A 16,467-nucleotide genomic window follows, 5' to 3' on the forward strand; every position below is an offset into this window, starting at 1 on the left:
TTACCATTTTGTGAAACTGTAAAATATGGACATCAATGACTTACACACTCAAAGCATTGCCCTTGAGGTTAATCTTTGCCTTTTCATCTAAGAAATGTCACCTTTTTAACACCCACCATTTATTCTGCCTAACAGGAACCTCCAGAACTTTATACTCCACCAACATGGCTTTATCATCCAGCCCAGGGATCTCAACTGTACAGCTCGTAAGGACAGTTGGCCACAGCACCACAAACCACTTAATCCCAGCCTTGTGCACGAGCAGCCCTCAGGCTGTGCCCATGAACAATTCCTGCCTGCCCAGCGCCGTGCACCTCAACAACGTCAGCGTTGTGTCTCCAGTCAATGTTCATATCAATACACGGACTTCAGCGCCCTCGCCAACTGCCTTAAAACTTGCCACAGTTGCTGCCAGCATGGACAGAGTGCCAAAGGTAACTCCCAGCAGTGCCATCAGCAGTATAGCAAGGTGAGTGGGGACAGGGCTCCTGTTTTTGTGGGAGCTTGAATCGTGGGATTGTTTGGGATTATTCATTTTGTGCTTGAATCGTGGAAGTGTTTGGGTAGGAATCACCAAAGTCAGGGTCCAACCTGGGCCTCACCCTCATCAGGGCAGAGTACTGAATGCCACCTCAGCAGTCCCTCCCTCACCTCCCTGGGCAGTGCTTGACAGCCCTTTCCATGGAGAAATCCTTCTTTTTGTGGGAGCTTGAATCATGGAATTGTTTGGGTAGGAATCACCAAAGTCAAAGTCTAACCCAGGACTCACCATCACCTCATCAGGGCAGAGCACTGTGTGCCACCTCAGCAGTGTCTCCCTCATCTCCCTGGGCAGTGCTAGTGCTTGACAGCCCTTTCCATGGAGAAATCCTTCTTTTTGTGGGAGCTTGAATCGTGGGATTGTTTGGGATTATTCATTTTGTGCTTGAATTGTGGAAGTGTTTGGGTAGGAATCACCAAAGTCAGGGTCCAACCTGGGCCTCACCCTCATGTCATCAGGGCAGAGCACTGAGTGCCACCTCAGCAGTGCCTCCCTCACCTCCCTGGGCAGTGCTTGACAGCCCTTTCCATGGAGAAATCCTTCCTGATGTCCCACCTGACCCTGCCCTGGTGCAGCTTCAGCCTGTGTCCTCTCCATGGTCATGGCAGGCTCTGCACTAGAGGGAATCTGTTCCACCTCTGAGAGGCTTCTCAGCGCCCTCAGCATGGCCTTGGCAAACCACAAGAGCTGATTTTGCAAATTAACCCCCTCAAATAACCTGCCCTGCCTTTAGGCACCTGTACTTTGGTCAACTTCTACTGTGTTTGAATTTTAATAATTTCATTTGTCCCTTTTCATGCAGCATTTTCAAGTAGATTCTGTCAAATTATCCTCTTGTTCCCTCTAAATCATTGTGTAGTATTGTAAGGTACAGGCTGGCACATGTATTTTTATGTTTACATGTGGATATATGTGTTACATATTTATGTAAAACACACACCAGAAAACAACCCATATCTTGCATATAAAATCATAACTCATAATTGTTTAGGTTGGCAAAGACCTTTAAGATCATCAAGTCCAACCATTAAGGTGTTTATTCTCATTGAACAGCAGCACTGTTATTTCAGAATACTTGGATGATGTTTCATAGGAATGGCAGGAGCTTTGCAGTTGGCAAATTGTTCTGAAAATGGCAATATTTGGGATTTTTGAAGTCTCTCCTGGATTATATGGGGTTTCAAAAAACAAGAAGTCATGTTTGTAAATTGGAAAAGTAAAAAATGGGTATTAACAAACAAGTGAAAAATGAGTGCTAAAGCAGAATGGGAATTACACCACTCGGTGCATTAACAGAATAACTGATGCTGAGTTATCAAATCTTGACTTTGTTCCTTCAGAAGAGCTTTTAGGGGTTTAATCCATAATTTTGGCTGACAATGGACAGTTAAATGCAATAATCTCACAGAAGGCACTGCACTGTTAAATAAGAGCAGTTGTTGAGTGCCAGTATTTACTCCAAATAAAGTTGGCAGTGTGTGTGTTAAGGTGCAGCTACCAGCTGTGTGAAAATATGAAATCAGTGAGTAGAAGTGTGTGGAAAATATGAAATCAGTGAGTAGAAGTGTGTGGAAAATACGAAATCAGTGAGTAGAAGTGTGTGGAAAATATGCAATCAGTGAGTAGAAGAGTGTGGAAAATATGAAATCAGTGAGTAGAAGAGTGTGGAAAATATGAAGTCAGTGAGTAGAAGAGTGTGGAAAATATGCAATCAGTGACTAGAAGTGTGTGGAAATATGCAATCAGTGAGTAGAAGTGTGTGGAAAATATGCAATCAGTGAGTAGAAGTGTGTGGAAAATATGAAATCAGTGAGTAGAAGTGTGTGGAAAATATGCAATCAGTGAGTAGAAGAGTGTGAAAATATGCAATCAGTGAGTAGAAGTGTGTGGAAAATATGAAATCAGTGAGTAGAAGTGTGTGGAAAATATGAAATCAGTGAGTAGAAGTGTGTGGAAAATATGCAATCAGTGAGTAGAAGTGTGTGGAAATATGCAGTCAGTGAGTAGAAGAGTGTGGAAAATATGCAATCAGTGAGTAGAAGAGTGTGGAAAATATGCAATCAGTGAGTAGAAGTGTGTGGAAATATGCAATCAGTGAGTAGAAGTGTGTGGAAATATGCAATCAGTGAGTAGAAGTGTGTGGAAAATATGAAATCAGTGAGTAGAAGTGTGTGGAAAATATGAAATCAGTGAGTAGAAGTGTGTGGAAAATATGCAATCAGTGAGTAGAAGTGTGTGGAAATATGCAATCAGTGAGTAGAAGTGTGTGGAAATATGCAATCAGTGAGTAGAAGTGTGTGGAAAATATGCAATCAGTGAGTAGAAGTGTGTGGAAAATATGCAATCAGTGAGTAGAAGTGTGTGGAAAATATGCAATCAGTGAGTAGAAGTGTGTGGAAAATATGAAATCAGTGAGTAGAAGTGTGTGGAAAATATGAAATCAGTGAGTAGAAGTGTGTGGAAAATATGAAATCAGTGAGTAGAAGTGTGTGGAAAATACGAAATCAGTGAGTAGAAGTGTGTGGAAAATATGCAATCAGTGAGTAGAAGAGTGTGGAAATATGCAGTCAGTGAGTAGAAGAGTGTGAGATGTGCTCTGACTGTGGCTGCTCCTTCCTTGCAGAGAGAACCACGAGCCAGAGCGCCTGGGCTTGAACGGCCTCGCAGAGACCACAGTGGCCATGGAGGTGACATAACCCCCCAGCTGTCCCAGCTGGGTCACGCTGTGCTCCTTCTATTGCAGCTGAATGCAACCACAGCACTCTGTGGATCACAGAGACCTCGCCCAGACCCGAATGGACTCCCGTTATATCGTGTATTAAGTCGATATATAATGTAAATTTTGTAAAATTGGGAAAATCACTACCTTGTAAAATAGTTTATTTGTATCATCAATATTATTTCTGTTACTTGAATAGTAGATATTCATCATCATGCTTTTGCACTTGAATTTGCAACTGAATGGATTAAAAAATAATTCTTTAATGGGATCATGAGCATGACATGGGATCCTGCATCACTTGTTTAAACTATTTATTTTGCCATGTTTACATTTTGTATCTTGTACAAATAAATGCAACTTTGTGTCTAAAAAAAAAAGTTAAAGATTCATAGCTAGGAAACAAAAATTCTTGTAATTTTTTTCTAAAGGAAATGTAAAGTTTTCACTTGGTTCATTTTGTTTCACAATTTGACTAGATGGACTTTTTGGTAAATACTTTAGTGGCATTTCACTGTCAAATATGAAGTTCAAGGCAAAATAGTATTTTCTATTACTGTGCAGGGGAAAGGGATGGATCGATACATGCAAATTTAATGTAGTAACTCACTTTTCCATATATTTTGAATGTATATTTCTATTTATAATACCAGTTTATAAAAAATAATTACACAGGAGAGGAAAAAAAATGACTAGGAAAATTATGCATCTGGCACATGTCCAAATGTGCAGATCTGAGAAAATTTTCACCTCGATGCCATTTTATCCGAAGACTGCGTATTTTAACCGGCTTTCAAACTGTACCACACCACGTTAAAGGATATTTTACCAGGTATGTATTGCATTCTATATCATTGCAATAATTCATTATTGGATGTCTAGCTATCGAGCCATCCCAGGTGGTGGGGGGGGAGGGAGGGTTGTGGCAAGATTGTCTTTTCAATTTTGGAGAGTTTTCCTGTGGCTACAAGGCAAGTAACGGGTTGGAAAAAGTCTGACTGTAAGCGTTGGACACCTTGGTAGTGTAGTGTTTTAGTGACTTTTTTTATACGGTTCTTGTACATTAGATACGTGTAGTGGTGTTTCCGAATGTTTGTTTATGCACTAGTTCAGACAACTTTCCCTGTTACTTGTTCTTGATAAGTGAAAACTGCAGGGAAATAAAAATACATATCAAAACCTGCCCATGGTGCAGATGTGGTTATTTCACAGAGTGCAAGCAGGGGCAGCAGCACTGCTCAGGGCTCTGATCCTCTGATCCCAGCACATGCACAATTTCCAGAAGCCTGCAGGAATTCTGTGCTAGGGGAGGGCTGGGATGTGTGGGGGTGATCACAGGGGTCCCAGGATGAGGGAAGAGATGAGGATCTGATTTCAGAAGGCTGATTGATTATTTTATATATATTGTATTAAAACTATACTAAAAGAGTAGAAGAAAGGATTTCATCAGAAGGCTGGCAAGGAATAGCAAATAATGGAATGATAGTAAAATCGTGTGACTGACCAGAGAGTCTGCAACAGCTGGGCTGTGATTGGCCATTAATTAAAAGCAACTAACATGGACAATCAAAGATTCACTTGTTGCATCCCACAGCAGCAGATAATCATTGTTTGCATTTTGTTCCTGAGGCCTCTCAGCTTCTCAGGAGAAAAAATGCTAAGGAAAGGATTTTGCATAAAATGTGTTTGTGACAGGATGAGACCTGGGGAAATGGGGAGTGGGAGGTTCTTGCCCTGCCAAAGACATGGGCTGAATTTCTGCTGGTTTATTCTCCATATTTGGGTGTTTCTGTATTGCAAGTCCTGGGATCACTGAGGTTGGAAGGAACTTGGAGATGTTGTTAGTCCAGGCTCACCCTCCCAGGAAAACCTTGTCTCTGTCGTGCAGTCAGTGTATTTTCCATCTTAGCTTTCTATATAAAGAACTATTTTTAATCCAGGCTGTGTTCAAACCTGTTTTGTCTTATGTTGTGTGAGTTAAAAGTCCTGGCAGCTAAAAACTTGCAGAGCTTTAAATCCCGAGAGCTCATCACAAACTCAGATGGCTAAAATTACCTGGTTTTTGCTTAACTGATGCTCTGTTTTTATTCCATGTGATGTCTGCAGGGAGAGGTGAGGATAGATTATTCCTGTTGGGAGTAGAGGAACCCAAGATGCAGCCTTGCTCAGGTGAGGGGTGGTGGCAGCTTTGGGGGGCACTGGGACTTCACTGGGATTGCTGCTCCCTGAAAATTCCACTTTATCTGATCCTTCCAGCCTTTCTGTAGAGCTGGGCTCATTTCAGGGAATGGCTGATAGTCTGAAGTATAAATGATTTTTTAAGAATTGTTGAAAATCTGAGTCTGTAAAAAAAAAAAAAAATATTCTCCTTGATATCTAGGAATAACCTTGCTTCACTACCATCCCCAAAACCCTTTGGAGGCTTAATGAAAATGGGAAGTAATTTCCTCTGCAGATGGAAAGCTGTACACTTAGCATGGCCTCTTTGCACTACAAAGATCATTTTCAGTGTATCATTTTCAGGGAAAATTGGCCAGAAGATGTCTCTGAGATTGCTGTGTATCTCTGATTTCGTGGAGTCTAATCCTCATCTAATTACTTAAAAAACCTTTAGCTGGAGCTCCAAACTTTTAATGGATTCTGGGAAAATGTGAGGTGCAGAGAAGGATTCCATAAACTCCCAAGGCTCTGATGGTAAGTGCCAGCTGTGGAATGGCTTTCATTTAAAGGATTAGTGCTGATGAAACCACCTGTGAACAGAACTGGAATAGTCCTTGCAGAATTTCTGTGTGCCTCGAGTGCAGGAGAAGGGGAGGAGTGGTGGATGATGCTGCAGGCCTTGGAAATCTTCATTAAAAAGAAGAAAAAGAGAAAGGGGAGGGATTAGTGCTGTAAAATCCTTTGTCCAGCTGGGATTGCCACTGACTGAGGTGGTTTTGTGCTCTTTGAACATGTTGAGGATATGTTGTTCAATCTGAATTCCCTTTTTTGTGCATTTCTGCAGCAGGACTGGAATGGGGATTTCTGTTCTGTTGTGTATTGGGAATATCTTTCAGGTAAGAGTGTGGAATCCTGGTTTATCTAAGCAGTTTATGCTGGACTTCATGTCAGATGCAGAGTGTTAAATGTCAGGAATACAAAATGCTGGTTCTTTCTCTAATAAGATTTCTGTTTATTTATGGATTGACTGCAGTTTTGGTGTGTGTTTGTCATCCCAACAGGCCCCCTGGATTTGCCTGCAGAGAAACAGTTTCAAAGCTCACTTCCATGTTTCTGCTGCTTTGAGGGTTTGCAACATTGGAAAGACTGGGAATAACCTGGGAGAATTAAAGCCTTGGTAAATTAAAGAAGGAAGATGAGGGAGAGGGAGTTTTTCCTGAGTAAGTTGGGTGAGCTGTGAAGATCCAAGTGTTGCCATCTGAACAGAGAAACATGGGAGATAATTACTGCTGATCCAAGCAGCCAATTATGTAGGAAACATTGGATGTGTTCTTGCAGGAGCACATCTCTGGTTGGGTTGTGCCATCCTGCTGCAGTGACAGGGCCCAAAATGTCATTCCTGATGTGAGAACTGAACAGAGCATTTGTTCCTGAGGTGCCTTCCAGGAGGAAAAGGGAATTTCAGGGTACATTCTCTGTTTTCTCAGTGACTTGCTTGTCTCTCAGTCCCCTGCTCCATCTCTAAATGCAATTTCTGTGTCCTTTAGATGGTTTTTAATGGTTTCATCTCAAAAAATTAATGAGCACACATGTAAGTTGTATTTTGCTATGAATTTAACTCAGTTATTCAGTCTGTTTTGTAATAGTAACTCCAGTTTAAATAACAATAAAATAATGTAGCTGAAATAGGACTAAAATATGAAACTAACAGGGAGTAACAGTGAAGTAACCCCAATCACTTTTGGAATCCCTGGATCCCAGAATGGTTTGTGTTGAAAAGGACCTTAAAACTCACCTGTGATCACAGACAGGGACACCTTCCATTATCCCAGGTTGCTCCAAGCCCATCCAGCCTGGCCTTGAGCACTTCCAGGGATCCAGGGGCAGCCTCGGCTGCTCTGGGAATTCCATTCCAGCTCCTCCCACCCTGACAGATTTCCTGAAGTTAGGATTGATTCTGAGACTAAGAACAGTAAAATCTGTTTAGTCCAGCCTGCCTTCAAGCCACAGAACTCTGGTTTAACTCCAGCACAAGTGCAGTTACCCAGGGAGGATGATGGATCCCAGCAAGGAGCAGAGGAAGGAGGGAGGCAATAACTGCGGCAGATTACAGAGAACTTGTGGCAGATAAGAAGATTCAGACTGTTTATCTGGTGGGAGGCCACAGCCCTGTGCACGGTGGTGTCACTCTGGGCGCGGCGGTGTCACTTTGCCAGTACACATCACCGTGACGGGTGTGGCATCCCCAGGAGGGCAGGAGCAGCAGATGGAGCGCCCAGGGCACGGCTCAGCTGCGCTTCCCAAAGCTTGGGCTCATCTGTGGCACAGCAGGAGCTGCCGTGTCCCCTCTGTGTCACTCGCCAGGGCTGGTGGCAGGGGCTGGCCGTGCCACCAGGGCTGGGGACGCTCCTGCATCCCCGCGTGTGGATACGACAGCCCGGCCAGAGACAGAAAGGCAGAGAAACTTTCCCAAGAATTTGAGAATGAACGAAAACCAATCTGCAGCTGGAGTTTTGAGCAGTTGTTTCTCAAAATAAGGTGTTTGTTTACCAAAGGGTGGTTCCTAATTAACCAATGGGTGACAGGTGTCATCAGAACCAGTCAGGTTCTGGGTGAGCGATGCTGGTTATAAATATCGGGAGATTGTGGTAAAGTCAGCTTTTTATGCCTTCTGAAAATCCATGGAGTGTGTCGCCTTTCTTCCCGTGCCTGACTCAATGGTGACACCTGCACTGACTGAGAGCTGCCTGGGGGAAAGGACCCTGAAAACAGCAGCGCTCCCTGATCCTGGTCCTGGTCCTGAATCCTGCCCTGGGGAAAGGACACCACAAACAGCAGCGTTCTCCTGATCCTGATCCTGATCCTGTCCTGAGGGAAAGGACACCACAAACAGCAGCGTTCTCCTGATCCTGATCCTGTCCTGAGGGAAAGGACACCACAAACAGCAGCGTTCTCCTCCTTCTGATCCTGAATCCTGCCCTGGGGAAAAAGACCCTGAAAACAGCAGCACTCCCTCCTCCTCATCCCGATCCTGAATTCTGAATCCTGCCCTGGGGGAAAGAACCCCAAAATTTCAGGGGTAAAAATGGATCTTCTTGTCAAACTTCTCTGTGGCTCACAGAAGCCACAGCAGTGTTCTCCTCCTGATCGTGATGCTGATCCTGAATCCTGCCCTGGGGGAAAGGATCCCGCAAACAGCAGCGCTCCTTCCTCCTGATGCTGATTCTGAATTCTGAATCCTGCCCTGGAGGAAAGGACACCACAAACAGCAGTGCTCCCTCCTCCTGATGATGATCCTGAACCTGATCCTGAATCCTGCCCTGGGGGAAAGGATGCAAAAACAGCAGCACTCCCTTCCTGCTGATGCTGATCCTGAATCTTGCCTTGTGGGAAAGGACCCCAAAAACAGCAGCGCTCCCCTCCTCTTGATCCTGATCCTGAATCCTGCCCTGGGGGAAAAGACACCCCAAACAGCAGCGTTCCCTCATCCTAATACTGATCCTGAGCCCTGACCTGGGGAAAGGACCCCAAAAACAGCAACGTTCTCCTCCTCCTGATGCTGATCCTGATCCTGAACCCTGCTTTGGGGAAGGACGCAAAAACAGCAGCGCTCCCTCCTCCTGATCCTGATTCCTGAACCTGATCCTGAATCCTGCCCTGAGGGAAAGGACCCCGAAATCAGCAGCATTCTCCTTCTCCTGATGCTAATCCTGAACCTGATCCTGAATCCCGAACCTGGGGGAAAGAACCCCAAAAGCAGCAGCACTCCCTCCCCCGGATCCTGAACCTGAACCTGATCCTGAATCCTGCCCTGGGGGAAAGGACCCTGAAAACAGCAGCGCTCCCTCCTCCTGATGCTGATTCTGAACGCGATCCTGATCCTAATCCTGCCCTGGGGAAAGGACACCACAAACAGCAGCGTTCCCTCATCCTAATACTGATCCTGAGCCCTGCCCTGGGGAAAGGACACCACAAACAGCAGCGTGGTTTTCCTGCTCCTGATGCTGATCCGCCCCGACTCGGCGCAGGGGGGTTTAAATCAACGCTGTAAGTGACACCAGAAGATGGCATCAGCTGCCTGCGATGCTGCTTAACTCTTTCTGCATCTCCACGGAGCCTTTGTGCTTTGGGATTGGGTTATTTTAGCACTTTCCTGCCCTTTCGGTGTTTTTATGGCTGCTTTAAAACTTCCTGTAATGTAAAGACAAGAGTTTTTTCCCAAGTTACAACCCTTTTATTTAGGTGATTTATTAACCCAAATGTAAAGATGGTAACTTGGAGAAAATGTTTTGTGTACTCAATAATGACCTGAAATGTTTTGCTGTTTTAGACAGTGGTAAAATCGATTTATTTATTTTGAGCAAACCCATTTTTTTTAGGTGGGTTAACACCAAGTACGTGACTCTGCATAACGTGAATAATTTATATGGAGATTGAGATTTATGTGTGTACTTTACCTTTTTTAAAGTAAGCATATATTGGAGTGTCTTGCAAATGAGAAACAATTCCTGCCAGCACAGCCCCAAGCACTTTCTCATGGAGTGCCAGTGCTCCACTTGCACATCCAAACTCCTGTGGAGGTCTGAGAAAGGAATCCCTGTGGCCCTGATCCCAAAGAAATCCTCACCTGGCTGGCCAGGGAGATGTTTGGTCTGGGATATTCATAGTGAGTGTCAGTGCTGCAGAGTGCAGTGCTGATCCCAAAGAAATCCTCACCTGTCTGGTCCAGGGAGATGCTGGGTCTGTGATAATGATGCTGAGAGTGTCAGTGCTGCAGATCCTGTTCATTTTGCTGTGGAATTTTTCCCCTCCCTGGCCAAATGTACCCGGTCCCTCCTGAGCTGTGGATATGTGTCCATGCCTTTGATGCTCCCTGGGGATGCAGAGCACATAATTCCTGACCCTCAGCTCCTCCTGGCTGCCTCCTCAGCACTCTCCAGCTCATTTCTGCCTGTTCTCCAGCCTGCCTATATTTATTTTTACTCCTGCTAAACACGTTCACGCTCTGCCTTTGCAAACATTCCCATTCCCATTCCCTCTCAGTGTCTGTGGGACATTAACTCCGGGTGACATTTAAAATCGCCTTTTGCCACGGGGATCCCACCCCTTTGGTCCCTCCTGGGAGAAATCCTTTAGCAGCCCCTTCCCCCGAGCCACATCTGAGCACGAGTGGCACCAGGAGCTCAGATTTCCTGCCCGGGCTCAATGGGATGTGCATTAACGCTGCTCTCCTGCCGGCAGCTCCCGGCCCTGGCCAGCGCTGCCTCTCTGCTCCTTGCGCAGAATTGTTCAGCACAGCAGAAATTCAACCCTGTGCTTCCTCCTGCAGCTCCCTCCCAAACCCAGAGCCCGTTCCTGGAGCCTGGCAGCAGAGAAAGGGAGCAATGGGAATGCTGAAATGTTCCCCTGATGCCTCAGGTTTGGCTTTTCTATGTTTCAGGCTCTGTGCTGCTTTAGTGAGCAGCTCTGAGCTTCACATTCAGCCTTGCTGAGCTCTGTGCACAGAGCAGGGAGACAAAACAATTCCTGCTCCAGCTGGGCACCAAGGACAAATGACCCAAATCTCAGCCCAGGAGCACAAACCCCGTGGGCTGGAAAGAGAAAAACAAGCAGGGTGGGACTGCAGGGGCTAAAGCTGCAATGGGACAATGAACTGCAAGGTGCAAATGGAGCAGAGCTGATCCCAGGGACAGACCCCGGCAGCGCTCGTGCATTTTGGGGCCATTTTGGTTCATCTTGGGTGCAGCCCTGGCTGGGCTCTGGTGCTGCCCAAGGCGGATCCATGGAGGAGATGCTGTGAGTGAATCCCTGCTTTATTCTGGGACTCTGCCCAGCCCCTGCTCCAGGGCAGCCTGGACAAGGCATCACCCCCATTTCTGTGGGATCACCTCTGTCACAATCCCTGCCCTGCTTTGTCACCTGTCCCCTCCCTGGTTTTCCTGCAGCCTCAACACTTTGGCTCCCCTGCAGAGAAATGGAATTTTCTCATTCCTTTATGAATTCCCAGCTCTCAAGGAGGGGATTTGTTGTTCCTTTATTATTCCTATTCGTTATTCTGAAATCTTGGGGTATTTACTGAGCTGAGGTTGGCTCAGTTCTTTCAGTTCTTCAGAAAAATCAGAACTTGCTGTCAGACCATATCTGATCTGCCAGGGTGAGCTGTACTGGGGAGCTGGAGAGCTGGGAAGGTGGGAAAAGGAGACAACATCCAGGTTCTCTTTTTGTGGAGCTGGTAGGAAGGCAATTTTCATATATTCAGGTGTTACTAAGCTAAGAAAACTAATATCTAAGTGATTTCTTGTAAGTGTACTGTGGTGGTGCTCACAGGGGTCTCAGGATGAGGGAAGAGATGAGGATCTGACTCCATGTTTCAGAAGGCTGATTGATTATTTATATTACATTAAAACTATACTAAAAGAATAGAAGAAAGGATTTCATCAGAGGTCTAGCTAAGAATAGAATAGAATGGCAAAGAATTATAACAAAGGTTTGTGGCTTGCACTCTCTGTCCGAGCCAGCTGACTGTGATTGGCCATTAATTAGAAACAACCACACGAGCCCAATCCCAGATGCACCTGTTGCATCCCACAGCAGCAGATAATCATTGTTTACATTTTGTTCCTGAGGCTTCTCAGGAGGACAAAATCCTAAGGAAAGGATTTTTCATAAAAGATGTCTGTGTCCGTGTACAGCTGGAAATGACATGGTTTGAGAGGTGAGAGAAATGCTTGAAGGTGAGAACAATAAGGTGTTTTAGCTCTGCTTTTCTGTATTTTTATGGTTTTTATAAAGCCAGGTTCCCATCAAACTGTCCATCCCACCTTCAGGCACCCAGCCCAGCCTGGGAGAAGCTCACAGACCCAGGGAGGTGCTGATCACTCCCAAATCTGCCCCAAAATTCACATTCCTGCCAGGCTGCTCCACCTCATCTGGCACTGAGTAGTAAAACCAGCAGCAGCAGGTGGACAATTCAGTATTGTCTGCGCTCCAGACAATGTCACGTTGTTTGTGACAAAGCTGCTGAGGAGAGATGGCTCTGCATTCTTCCTGATGGCAGATTATACCTGCTCTAATAGAAAAATCGAGTTTTGCTTATCTCACTCCAAAATGAGCACTCCATAATGGAGGAAAATAAGGATTAATTCATCCAAAGACTCATCTTTTATGACTAAGCCCCTACTTGTCATGACTAACAAATTTGCTATTCAGGGTAAAAGCTTGAAACATAAGAGAAATAAAAGGGATAATTGATAATCCAGGGGAATAAATCCCATTATGTAATAATGGTTTATCACATGCTGCACATTGCTAACTCTCCCCCATGGAATTGCTTTTAGGAAGGGTGGGAGAGGCTTTGCTGCCAGCCTGCTCCTCACAACCACCTCAGGTAATGGAAGAAAGGGAGATTTCCATCAAAACCCTGCAGGATTGTCCACCCTCATCTGAACTGCACAGCTGAGGGTAATGGAATGGTGGAACTCTGGTGGAAACCAGGACCAGGAGCTGCTGGAGCTTCTGCAGCTCCCCAGAAGACATCATGGATGTCTGGATTCCTCTTTAAGCAGGAGATTCCTGTCAGGAGAAACTGATGGAGGAGGAGGAGCCTTCCTGTGGCATTTCAGACAGTTTAGAATCATGTGAGTGCGGGGAAATAAACAAGCCAGGAGGGAGGGGATTTTATCAGGTAAGGAAGGAGCATTTTCAGGGAAGGAGGACAAGGGGAGGCTCCCTGTGAGGAGGAGCAGGCTCCAGGCTGCTTTTCCCAGATGCTGATTCATGGGACAGAACTTGGAGCAAGGTCAGAGCCCAGAGGCACCACGGCTCCTGCTGCTCTTCCCAGGAACAGACATGGAGCAATATTCCAGGAAAAATATCCTTTAGCCTGGTCACAGACCCAGCTGTGCCAGAGGCAGAGGGAGAAAAACGCTGTGGGGAGATGCCAGGGGCAGCTTTGAGCTTGGAGAGGGGCTCTGTTGGAGCAGATCCAGAGGATCACCACGGAGCTGGTGTGGAAACCAGAGCACCTTCCCTGGAGACAGGCTGGGAATGGTGAGGAGAGGCATTGGGAGAAGGTTTTGTGCAGAGCCCACACTGGGCTTCCAGCGTCTGGGAGAAGCTGGAGAGGGACTGGAGGAAATTTAGTTTAGGTAGATGGAAGGAATCCTTTCTCTGAGGATGGGGAGACCCTGGCATGGGCTGCCCCTGGATCCTTGGAAATATCCCAGGCCAGGCTGGATGGGGCTTGGAGCAGCCTGGGAGAGTGTTAGGTGTCCCTGGGCAATGGAAGGTGCAGTGGAAGGTGTTCCTGGACAGTGAGAGGTGCAGTGTTAGGTGTCCCTGGGCAGTGAAAGGTGTCCTGGAAAAGTAGAAGGCGTCCCTGGGCAGTGGAAGGTGTCTCTGGGCTCTTCAAGATGTCCCAGGGCAGTATTAGGTGTCCCTGGGCAGTGGAAAGTGTCCCTGGGGCAGGGTTAGGTGTCCCTGGAACAGTGGAATGTGTCCCTGGGCGATGGAAAGTGCAGTGTTAGGTGTCCCTGGGGCCGTTCAAGGTGTCCCTGGGGCAGTTGAAGGTCTCCCTGGGCAGGGGAAGGTGCAGTTCAAGGTGTCCCTGGCAGTGTTAGGTACCCCTGGGGCAGTGGAAGGTGTCCCTGGATGATGGAAGGTGCAGTGTTAGGTGTCGCTGGGCAGTTCAAGGTGTTCCTGGGGCAGTTGAAGGTGCAGTTCCAGGTGTTCCTGGACACTTCAAGGTGTCCCTGGGCGATGGAAGATGTGGTGTTAGGAGTCCCTGGACAGATAGAAGGTGTCCCTGGGCAGTGGAAGGTGCAATGAAAGGTGTCCCTGGGCCGTTCAAGGTGTTCCTGGGGCAGTTGAAAGTGCAGTGAAAGGTGTCCCAGGGCAGTGTTAGGTGTCCCTGGGGCTGTGGAAAGCGTCCCTGGGCAGTTCAAGGTGTCCCTGGGTGGTGGAAGGTGCAGTGGAAGGTGTCCCTGGGGCAGTTGAAGGTGCAGTTCAAGGTGTCCTCGGCAGCCCAAGCCGCAGCACCGGTGTTTGCTCGGGTGTCCCCGGCGCTGTGCGGGGCAGGCGGGCGGTCCCGGGCAGCCGCGGGCGGCCGTGCCCGGTGCGGGGCGTGTCGCGGGCTGTGAGGGGCCGTGAGCGGGGCGTGTCCCGAGCTGTGAGCGGGCCGTGAGCGGGGCGTGTCCCGAGCTGTGAGGGGGCTGTGAGCGGGGCGTGTCCCGAGCTGTGAGGGGGCTGTGAGCGGGGCGTGTCGCGGGCTGTGAGCAGGCCGTGAGCGGGGCGTGTCCCGAGATGTGAGCGGGGCGTGTCGCGGGCTGTGAGCGGCTGCCCGGGCCCCGGCCCCGCCCGCCCGGCGGCCCCAGCGCCGCCGCTGCCGCACCTGCCCCGCTCGGCAGCGCCGGGCCCGCCGCCGCCATGGCGGACCCCGCCGAGTGCAGCATCAAGGTGATGTGCCGCTTCCGGCCCCTCAACGAGGCCGAGATCCTGCGCGGCGACAAATTCATCCCCAAATTCAAGGGCGACGAGACCGTGGTCATCGGGGTGAGTCTGCCGCAGCCCGCAGCGGGCGGGGCGAGCATCCCTGGGTGCGGGGCGAGCATCCCTGCTCTGGGGGCGAGGATTCCTCCTCTCGGGGCGAGCATCCCTCTTGTCGGGGCGAGCATCCCTGGGTGCGGGGCGAGCATCCCTGCTCTGGGGGCGAGGATTCCTCCTCTCGGGGCGAGCATCCCTCTTGTCGGGGCGAGCATCCCTGCTCTGGGGGCGAGCATTCCCCCCGCTGCCCCCCGATGCCCCCCGTCCCCTCCATTGTTCCCGCAGCCGTGGGGCGGGATGGTGGCGGCGGCGCTGCCCGCGCCCCCCCGGCCGGGCTGGCCCCGCCGCACCGGGCGAGCGGCGCGGGGGTGCCCGGGGGTGCGGGGGGTCCCGGGGGAGCCGGGGGGCGCGGGGGAGCCGCGGGCTCGGCGCTGATGTCATGCCGGGGACTGGGCATGCTCGGCTGGGGCGGCCGCCCGCGCTCCGCCGCGCCCCTGCGGCAGCGCCGGCACCGGAGCCAGCCCGGGAGCCCCGCACCGCATCCCGGGGCCGGTTCCGCATCCCTGCATCGCCGTGCCCAGCCGGGATCCCCGGCACCGGCACGGCGCTGAGCAGCGCTGCGGGATGCCGCCCGAGTTTGGGGGTTTGATGTCCGCGTTTAAAAGGGTGAAATTGAACCCAAATCGCCTCCCCCCGGGCCGGCCCTGCGCGCCCCCCGCGCTCTGCTGGGCTCGGCTGCTCCGGGGTTTAACGGGAACAAAGGGCCGGGATGCGGCTCCTTCCCAGCCCCGCAGCTTCCCCTCTCCCTTCCCCCTTTTCCTTTTCCCTCTCCCTCTCCCGCTACCTCTCCTTTTCCCTTTCCATCTCCCTCTCCTTTTCCCTCTCCTTTCCCTCTCCCTCTCCTTTTCCCCTTTCCCCTTTCCCTCTCCTTTTCCCTCTCCCTTTCCTTTTCCCTTTCCCTCTCCCTGTCCTTTTCCCTTTCCCTCTCCCTGTCCTTTTCCCTTTCCCTTTTCCCTCTCCCAGAGCAGGTCCCCCAGAGGGCAGCGCTCAGAAACCCCCAGCGTCTCTTTGAAAATCATTAGCAGATTTTTGGTTTAGTGTCCAACCAGCCTGGTCTGTGGTGCTTTATTTAATATAAATATATGATATTATATATAAATATTTCATATGCTGGTCATCTGTGACATCTATTTCATATACTGCTCATCAATAACATGTTCCGTGCCGTGTGGTGATGAAGAGACCCTAAAATGAATTGTCAGCACAACTTGTTAAAATCCTTCTAATTTGTTAAAATCTTCCCAATTTGTTAAAATCATTACCAAAACCTTGAGGTCATCAGAAACTTTGCTGGTGAAAGTTGCAGAACAGCCTCGAGGGGGGGGAAAAAAAAAAAGGTGAATTATGAGCATGAACAGCTTGTGGTTGTTATTTTTTTTAAATATGAAATGCCCTCTGTCCTGTCCAAATTAATTGTGTTTCTGTGAAGGTTAAAGCTGTGGCACCC

The 16,467-nt window shown here is 48.7% G+C and overlaps 2 protein-coding genes across 2 annotated transcripts in view; both read left to right on the forward strand.

Annotated features, from left to right (window-relative positions):
- EPC2 (enhancer of polycomb homolog 2) overlaps nucleotides 1-4,443 on the forward strand; it is a 38,282-nt gene extending 33,839 nt beyond the window's left edge. The window contains exons 13-14 of the mRNA XM_059476331.1: nucleotides 136-469; nucleotides 3,165-4,443. Of these exons, the coding sequence (XP_059332314.1) occupies nucleotides 136-469; nucleotides 3,165-3,237 (407 nt within the window). The 3' untranslated portion in view covers nucleotides 3,238-4,443. The remainder of the gene's footprint in view (nucleotides 1-135; nucleotides 470-3,164) is intronic.
- A 10,321-nt stretch (nucleotides 4,444-14,764) lies between these two features.
- KIF5C (kinesin family member 5C) overlaps nucleotides 14,765-16,467 on the forward strand; it is a 73,799-nt gene continuing 72,096 nt past the window's right edge. Inside the window, exon 1 of the mRNA XM_059475656.1 lies at nucleotides 14,765-14,969. Coding sequence (XP_059331639.1) covers nucleotides 14,844-14,969 — 126 coding nt within the window. The 5' untranslated portion in view covers nucleotides 14,765-14,843. The remainder of the gene's footprint in view (nucleotides 14,970-16,467) is intronic.

This window comes from Ammospiza nelsoni, chromosome 7, assembly GCF_027579445.1.
Source record: "Ammospiza nelsoni isolate bAmmNel1 chromosome 7, bAmmNel1.pri, whole genome shotgun sequence".
Classification (NCBI taxonomy): Eukaryota; Metazoa; Chordata; class Aves; order Passeriformes; family Passerellidae; genus Ammospiza; species Ammospiza nelsoni.